General features: G+C 40.9%; 1 protein-coding gene across 1 annotated transcript in view; it reads left to right on the top strand.

Annotated features, from left to right (window-relative positions):
• Nucleotides 1-4221, top strand: part of LOC308104429 (integrin beta-3-like) — a 68764-nt gene extending 64543 nt beyond the window's left edge. Inside the window, exons 15-16 of the mRNA XM_080454833.1 lie at nucleotides 767-933; nucleotides 3500-4221. Coding sequence (XP_080310959.1) covers nucleotides 767-933; nucleotides 3500-3568 — 236 coding nt within the window. The 3' untranslated portion in view covers nucleotides 3569-4221. The remainder of the gene's footprint in view (nucleotides 1-766; nucleotides 934-3499) is intronic.
• Nucleotides 4222-9053: the final 4832 nt, after the last annotated feature.

The following is a 9053-nucleotide window of genomic DNA, read 5'->3' on the forward strand; positions in this document are numbered from 1 at the left end:
GTTTTGCCCTGTCCGTCCGTCCGTCTGTCTGTCCGTCCGTCCGTGTGTTCGTCTGAACAGCTAATCTCCGGCACCGTTGGCCCGATGCCAGTGAAACTGTGCACACACACTTCCTAGAGGCAGAGGAAAAACCTATGCCCCGCATTTTTCATATCTGCCGTTTATAGCGCCACCAGGAGGCCGATCTTTGAAAAACACATTTCTTGATATAACTCCTACAGATTTTAATAGGTACACATTATCTCTATAGTCATGTGATCAGCACGGATCTGTCCGATTTTTCATAATCCATCCTGATTGGCTAAGATTGGTATCTAAAGTTTGCAGGAGTGGCTTGTTTTTTAACAAATCATAAACACAGCTTTCGATTGCGGTGAGACTTTGCACGCACATTCGCACTAGGTTGAGGAACAAATACCACCCTTTTAACGTCATCATGTCAAGTGATAAAGTCCAATCCATCTGATTGTTCATATTCCATCCTGATTGGTGAATTCCGAACATTGCTGGCCCACAATAACCTATTCCTGACCTGGCGGAGACCTGTGCTCCCGGGACTCTCCTTTTTCTAGTTATTTAGGAAAAAACTGCCAATTTAACATTGAGGTGTCCAGGTGCAAAATGTCCACTTTGCCTGCAACAGCTGTACATTGTAAGTTCATGTGACAATAAAACAAACTTAAATCTTGAACCTTGAAGGTAGTTGGAAGGTATCTGAGACAGACCTCTTGTCTTATCTTGCCGTCTTCCCATTCCTATCCACCAGACTGCCCCAAAGGCCCAGACATCCTGGTGGTCTTGTTGTCGGTGGCTGGTTCCATCTTGTTCCTGGGCCTGGCTGCTCTGCTCATCTGGAAGCTGCTGGTCACCATCAACGACCGCCGCGAGTTCGCCAAGTTTGAGGAGGAGCGAGCTCGAGCCAAGTGGGACACGGTGAGTGACAGCGTTACTGTGCATGCACACACACACACTCACACACACACACACACACACACACACACACACACACACACACACACACACACACACACACACACACACACACACACACACTGTATATAGTTTTATTTATTTTTCTCTCTGAATCTGGAGGCGTTGTCTTCTGTGTGCGGTGACACTTTTTATTGACAACAAAATTAAGGAATCTGACTGAGAAGTTTGAGCAGGAATATAGCTGTATACAGACCAAATGATGCTTCCTGTGAGTACGATCTCCGGTGGCAGAGGGGTGGGGGTGTCCACCATCGCAGAGTCTAGGGGTTCGAATGTGCTTCATGTCATGTTTAATTTATACTGCGGGCTCATAGATTCCACAATTTTTGGTGAGCGGATGCTGTTGTAGCTCATATTGGGTGAGGGCAGTGATGTGTGAATGCAGTGTTAGCTGTATGAGGAAATATAGTAACCAGTGATGGTGTTGGCACCGTGCCAACATGTAACACCATCTGGTTGTTGATGTTGGACTTAAAAAATATGTTTCTCCACAGCAGTGTTTGGGGTTTTGAGAGTAAATATCATTTTTTTAAATTACTTTTCCTACTTTTTTTTAATCGTTATTTCAAATTCAAACACTCTTCTACAGTAAATGTACAGATGAATATCTTTTGAGAGACGTTATTTGAATACTGTATCTTTAACCATTTAAACCCTCGTTGACCAGGGCTCCCTGAGGTTATATCCGTGTCCCCCTACTTTTTCCCCTCTACACCAATTTTTGCCAAAAATAGGCGATCTTCAGAATATTTTTTCATAATGTATTTGGGTAGTTTGGGTCCCGGGGGGAAACATAAAATGTATTTTTCGGGTCTCGAGCTGAAAAGTTTGGGAGTAACAAAAACCTTACAGGTCCATTATTTTTTACACTTTCCGAGTTCAGGGTGCCGTGTATCCGTCTGTCTGTCTATCTCACTCACACACACACACACGCACACATGTTTTTTATCATTTCTTTGTGGCATGCTGTTACCCCAGAAGAACAAAAGGCAGCCAGCCCTCCCCAGGGAAGGGCTGGGTCTTTGAAATTAGCTGATGCTAATTAGCCTTTACTGGTAGGAAGGCAGTACTGTGGCCTCACAGGCGCACACGCACGCACAGTACTGTGGCCTCACAGGCGCACACGCACGCACATATGCACGCACTCACATACGCATTTACAGTGCTACAAAACGCCACACACAGAGATAGACAGAATGGAGGACACACACAAAAACTACACAGAGTACATCACACATATTGTACACACAAAACAGGGACACGTTGCATTGATGCATACAGTACAGTATATCATTTTGAACTCACTTGCATTTTGGCCACTCCCTTCTCTGCTGGTCTAATGCAGAGGTTTTCAAACTTTTTCGTGTCACAGTCCCCCATTTTAGTAGTCTGCCGTAGCCACCAACCTCCGCCTACCGGTACGTCTAGTGACATCTATATTCATTGTATGGTGCCACTCTGTGTGTTTATGGGTCTTTTCAATTAAACGTTAAACACAGAAATGTAAGACACTGTATTGTTAGTAATTACTGTTCATATGGGTAGAGAGGATACAAAAATGTTAATTAATGCTATTCCGACTCACTTTGTCCACAATCTGTGTTGTCTTTAATTGGTCTTCACTGTTACAGACTGCACTCCTCTGAGGTGCTGTCTGTTCTACTCTTTGTCAACCCTCAGCAACTAGTTTTTGATACACACATGCAAGTTCACTTATCGGCCTAGCCATGCACAGAGCAGAATAACCAATTGGCACTTTAGCACAGAGGAAGTGTAAAGCTATTTCCTTTTCCTGTCATTGATGTAGTTTCGGTCAATGATAGGAAATCAAACCGCATCTGTGACGGTCGTTGAGTCCTCTGCTTTGACTCTTCACATATGCAACACAACACGCACACGCACACGCACACACATACACACACACACACACACACACACACGCACACACGCACGCACGCACGCACGCGGAGTGTGACGAACCGACAAACATATGACTGGTACTCTGATAAGAGGTGTATATATATACTGGTATACTTTCTTTGTCATTGAATAGTGGAAACATCAGTGGCGGCTCTAGCGAGCCCACTATAATAATACATATTAGAGGAGTGGGCTCTCGCCTACCAGCAAGCCCCCTAACTAGAGAAGCTACTGTTCGATGTTCCACTGAAAGTGAGAGGTAGCCTAACGCTTTGGCTGACAAATGGGTAACATTAGGTTCATTTGGAGATGGCTTGCTCACCTGTGGGTTATTCTTTGGGTTTTGCATGGATTGCACTCCTTCCTTGTGCATTATGTAGGCATGGGGAATGGACAATATGAATGTATTTTTGGGATGTGACCTCCTAGAAGATATTGAAATTCTTAGATTTAAAAAAGTAATGAAAGCTAGTATGTACAATTGTGTGCACACTCAACTTCCATCATTCAACATTCCAGCCGTGCCCACTTGGGCCAACCCAGTCAAAAAAGTCTGACGTTAACTTTCTGTCATCTTTCTCAACAGGGACACAACCCTCTCTACAAAGGAGCCACGTCCACGTTCACAAACATCACTTACAGAGGCAAGGACTGATACCGAGCAACGGCCAAAGACCATTACATGGACTCTGCTGGTTCTATCTGGAATGTCACCATACAGTGTAAAAGAAAAACAGTGTTCATTTAAATGGGGTGTAAGTGATATGTTTTTGTAAGGAGCAATAGGAGATCATGTGGATCTCGGGATCCATAAGGGAATGGCATGTCTCCAATATGGATCTCGGACTTCATATGACGGCCGGCCTGTAATGTCAGTCATCTATGACATATCTATGTATGACGCCAAATTTGGGCGAGGTTTCAGCATGATCACAGCCCCATTGACTGTAAAGTTAAATTAAATATTAAATATTAAAATATATATAAAACATGTGAACAAACATTAGTGTAGGTACTTCTGTGGCCTACTGGCAGCGTGCATGCAAAGTTTGGCACTAAACCGTCCAGCGGTTTGTGAGTTAATCTCACAAACCGCTGGACGGTTTAGTGCCAACCTTCGCCAAACTATGCAAGTTAATCTCACATAGACTAGACACACACACACGCACACACACACACACTCGCAGACCCCTTGTTACTGAACAAACACTCAATGATCCGCATATATGGTTATTTTACACTTATTTTAACAAAAGAAATATCACTTACACCCCCATTAACTCTGAGAGTGTACAAATGTAACCAAATGGACCCTTACGGGTCCATTTGGTTACATTTGTACACTCAGAGTTACAAATGATTTGAAATGAACACTGCGGCTTTTTACTGTGTATCATGTGCAGGTCTCTACTGTCACTAGAGGAAGATGTAAAAAATTATTTGTGCCTGTAAATATGTATAAATGATTCCAATGACATGTATTGTATAAGGGATTTTCGCCATTCCACTTCTATTGCAGCGATCACATTTTTGCCTGAACGTCGTACGATATGGGAGACTGGTAATTCTAATAGTCCAATCAACTTGACTGGAGGAATGCTTAACACATTCTCTAGTCTAGTTCATGACCAGAAACAGATAGTGTTGTGCAAAACACACACACACACACACACACACACAAAAGCACTCATAATTTCCTTATCAAGCTGTTGTGGTTTCCTGCTATTTGGGCTCTGGTGAGATAATGCTTTCTGCCAACTTTCAGATAAGTGATATTTCAATATGTATAATAATGTGGTTTTGAGAGCGCCGCCTGTCACTCTCCTAAAAAAGAAACGGAGTTTAAGGAACAGACGCCCCCCAAGATAAGCCATTTCCTGTGTGCAGAACCAACGCTTCCTTAAAGAGTATAATGTTTCACGTAGAAATGTAAAGACATATTTTCTGATAGGATGGAACAGTATGTTCAACATGGAACGATGGAAGAAACTGAATTCTGGCCAGTAATCAGGGCCAATCTAAAGAAACGGTTCCCAACCCTTTTTCCCTTGTTGGAGCCCCCTCCCCCCATATGTGCTCGCATTTACCCATGCAGACACTTAAAGGGGAAGACCACTCATTTTCAAGGTGTATTAAAGACATAGTTCAATGTTGAAAATGAGTGGTCTTCCCCTTTAAGCCCTATACTCGAAAATGTTCAATTTACAAGTTCCCAACATTTGGTGTAGAGGGGAAAAAAGGGGGGGACCAAGTAAGTATAGATGAAGTTCGATCCCCGGGCTCTTCGTGTGTGTGTGTGTGCGTGTGCGTGTGCGTGCTTGTGCGTGTGCGCGTGTGCGTGCGTGCGTGCGTGCGTTGGATGTCATACTGTAGCAATGCAGACCATCTCATTAACTAGTGTCCCTATTCTGTGGGCCGACATTCTGCAAAAAAAGTGGATCTACAAGCTCACGACATGTCACAATATGATGTGTTGTGAGCTTGTGGATTGCCTATTCTTGGCAAATTGGTGTAGAGGGGAAAAAGTAGGGGGGCAAGGATATATCCCTAGGGGGCCCCGGTCAAGAGGGTTTAAGTGGTTAAAGATACAGTATTCAAATAACATCTCTCAAAATATATTTATCTGTATGTTTACAGTAGAAGAGTGTCAAAATTTGAAAAGCTTCCCATGCAAAAAAAACAGCAATGTTCTGTTGTTTTAACATTCCAATTTCTATGTGTTTTTAGATCTTATTTCTTTGCCTTAATAAAGTTTGTATTGATCTGTTTATGTAAACTGTCTGTGTCCAGGGAAGTCTCATTTATTATTATTAGTATTATTATTATTTATTAAAGGGATACTTCACTTTCACATAAAATAAACATTTAAAAAATATATTAAAAATAAATGAAAAAAGTAATGGAAAAATCACGGCCCCCTCACGCATTAGAGTGTCCTACTAATGTGTGAGGGGGCCTTTATTTTGCCATAACTTATTTCATTTTTTTTTAATATTTATTTTTAATGTTTATTTTATGTGAAAGTGAAGTATCCCTTTAAGTGGGTCTAAATTAGATGCTTGTATCAAGCATGACACATTCTGTTGACAGTAGGAACTCTCTAAGCCAGGTCTTCAACAAGGGGTCCGGCCTCAGAGTTACTACAGGGGGGCCGCCAAATCTTTGTGTGATAGGAACTTTTTTTTATTTACATTAAGCACTTGAAGCCTAGCATCCCTATTCTGAGGGGAACATAGGCCGAACATAGCTGATCTACAAGCTCTCTAAGTATTGATGGTTTAAGTGGTTAAATGTCTGAAAAATACACCTTAACATGAATCCAACATCCACTGATTGATGACAGTGCTGTCAAACAAGTCTATGAAGCTATCTATGAAATCTATGAAAAAAGTTTAATCAGCAACACAATTTTGTACAATATGTAGTGAGGGTCCCTGCTTCATCTCTCTCTCAGCTAAGGGGTCCTTGGCCTGAAAAACATTGACGACCCTTGCTCTAAGCATTAATGTTCTGTCTGGACAAAGCAAATGCTTGTGGTTTGTATCAGATTACTGTGAAATGTACTCAGTGACTGATATTCATGTTTCTCTTTAAACATCTCAAACATGTTCAATGCAGTTTGCAGTTGGTCAAATTTCAGACAAAATCAGTACTGGCACAATTAAGTGCAGTTGCTGGTGTACTGAGTGAACTCTATACTTCTACCACAATCTTTCACAATTCAACTCATCAAATCATAATAAGCTGGAACTGTACACCACTACATCACTGAAATGAAAGCTTTTTTTATTAGGCTATATCCCGACAAAAAGCCTGGGGTGTACTTTCACAGTGTGAAAAACATGTTATTAAAAAGTTAAGTATTTAGTAGTTACTTGCAGCAACAGAGCATGCATGAAGCCCAACTCATATAGTTCTACGACAGTGTTGCATTTTCAGCGAGCTACACTGTCGTATGACTAAGTATAAAGTAGGCTTATTATTATGGCATGGGTAAATGGAACATAGACCATGTGAGCAAATGACACACAATAAATGACATGAAGACCAAGAGACTTTTGAATGGGATTCTTATTTGTCTTCCACACGGGCGATAATTGCTTCCAGACAGTGAATATGTAGGAAGAAGTATTCAATTCATTAAAGCAATGGTTATTGTGGGGTCCAGGGACCCAGGGGTCCTTGAGGGGGTTCCAGGGGTCCCAGCTAAATGATTGACTTTTTTTGTGTTATTCTTTTAGCCCAAATGTATGACTGTACTCCGTGCTGTTTGCATTTCTGTCTTCAATTGTATTCTGTATTCAATTGATACAGTAGATTTATACAGTAGTTAGGAACCAAATGGTGAGTTACCAAATGGAACCTTAGTGTCAATTTTGTTACATTTGTACACTCATTTTTTTGCAGTGTAGATTGAATTCATTGTTTTATTTTTTTCTATAAAAAAAATATAATACTGTGGGTCCTTGAAATAAAAAACAGTTGAGAATCACTGAGACCCATGCTATCAGAGGTCTAGTGCAGGGGTTTTCAACAGGTGGTCCGTGGACCACTGGTGGTCTGTGAAGGTATTGCATGTGGTCCCTGACCATGCATTTAGTAATGACGGAATGAATATTTTTATTTCATGAAACGTGCATTAATGAACTGGTGACCTATGATGACGTGTTGTCAGTTACAGTTACTGGGAAGTCAAAGGCCAAGAACCTCCACAGAAGAGGGAGTTACAATCTCAAGAAGGGGAAGTGCTTACTTGATTGAGTCATCATTATTGGAAAAATAATGTGTCTGCACACTCATACATAAGATACAAATAGTATATCAGTTAAGTTTAATGGAAGGTTGGATAAAGTAAGAGAATGGAATAAGGGTAACCAATAGGATAGGAATAGATCAGTGGTGCTGTGGTTCTCAACCCTTTTTGTTTTAGCTCTGGACCACTCGCATATTTCAGTTAAATAATGTCTGGGCTTGATATAATTTATTGCACGTAGTATTGTGCAACAAATTAAATCAAGTCCTTAACAGTCATTATTTAATTTCAAGCTTTTTTCTCCCACAACCACGCCTATTAATTCAAATATTTTCTTATATTTGACGGACATATGAAATATTATTTAAACATATGTTAATACATTTAACAAAGGTATTTTATTTATGTATTTACATTTTAAAACATTTTCCCATCATGGACCACCTGCAGGCCTAATTATGCCATGGACCACTAGTAGGTGGACCATTGGTTGAGAAACAGTGGGATGCATGGGATCATTGGGATGCATAGCAAGTGTTGCTAAGCACTACAATCTTATCTCATATCCCCACCCAACACAACAGTGGTCCCTACTCCCTAGGTTGATTCTTAGTCAGGGTGGTGGTCCCTGGTTCACAACCAGTTGAAAAGCCCTGGTCTTGTGCATGGTTCTCAAAGTGGGGTCAGGACCCTCAGGGGTCCTTGTGGTGGTTCCAGGGGGTCCGCAGAACAATTTGTTAATATAGCACACAATCATTTTAACCACTTTGTCCTTATTTTATACTTTGGCTATCCAAAAATAGCAGATATACAAGCTTGCAGCGCCTCACTTATACATCTGCTATGTCCTATGTGCTATGAATTGAGCACATAGCAGATGAATTGAGTACATAAGGACCCCAATGGAAACAAGCCATTGGCTTTCTTGGGCTTTTTTTTAATCCTATTTAGTTGACCTTGTATTTAAACTGTATTTTCATGTGCTTTTTTCTGCAAACTTCTAAATAAAGTAGGCTAATCAATCAATCTATTTTTGTCATTTTTAGAACACATTTTGAAATGTTTGGAAACTTTTTAACATGTATACATTACATAAATCTTCTTTTCTGGGGGTCCCTGGCACAAAACATTTTCAGATAGGGGTCCGCGCGCGGCCAAATATATATCAATTTGGGGGTCCTACATGAGAAGCACTGGTCTGGTGGACTTGTGTATGTAAAGTAATGGACTGGCTCCATCTGCTGGGCAGAACATGTACATGCAAGAGTATTATTGTCAGTGAGAGTGAATGTAAACATTAGTGTGTAAATATAGAGGTATTAGGAGGCTTTACGCTCCAGTAAAAGTATCAATACTGCAATGTAGAAATACACCGTTACAAGTAAAA

This window comes from Gymnoscopelus braueri (genome assembly GCF_963280865.1).
Source record: "Gymnoscopelus braueri genome assembly, chromosome: 17".
Taxonomy (NCBI): Eukaryota; Metazoa; Chordata; class Actinopteri; order Myctophiformes; family Myctophidae; genus Gymnoscopelus; species Gymnoscopelus braueri.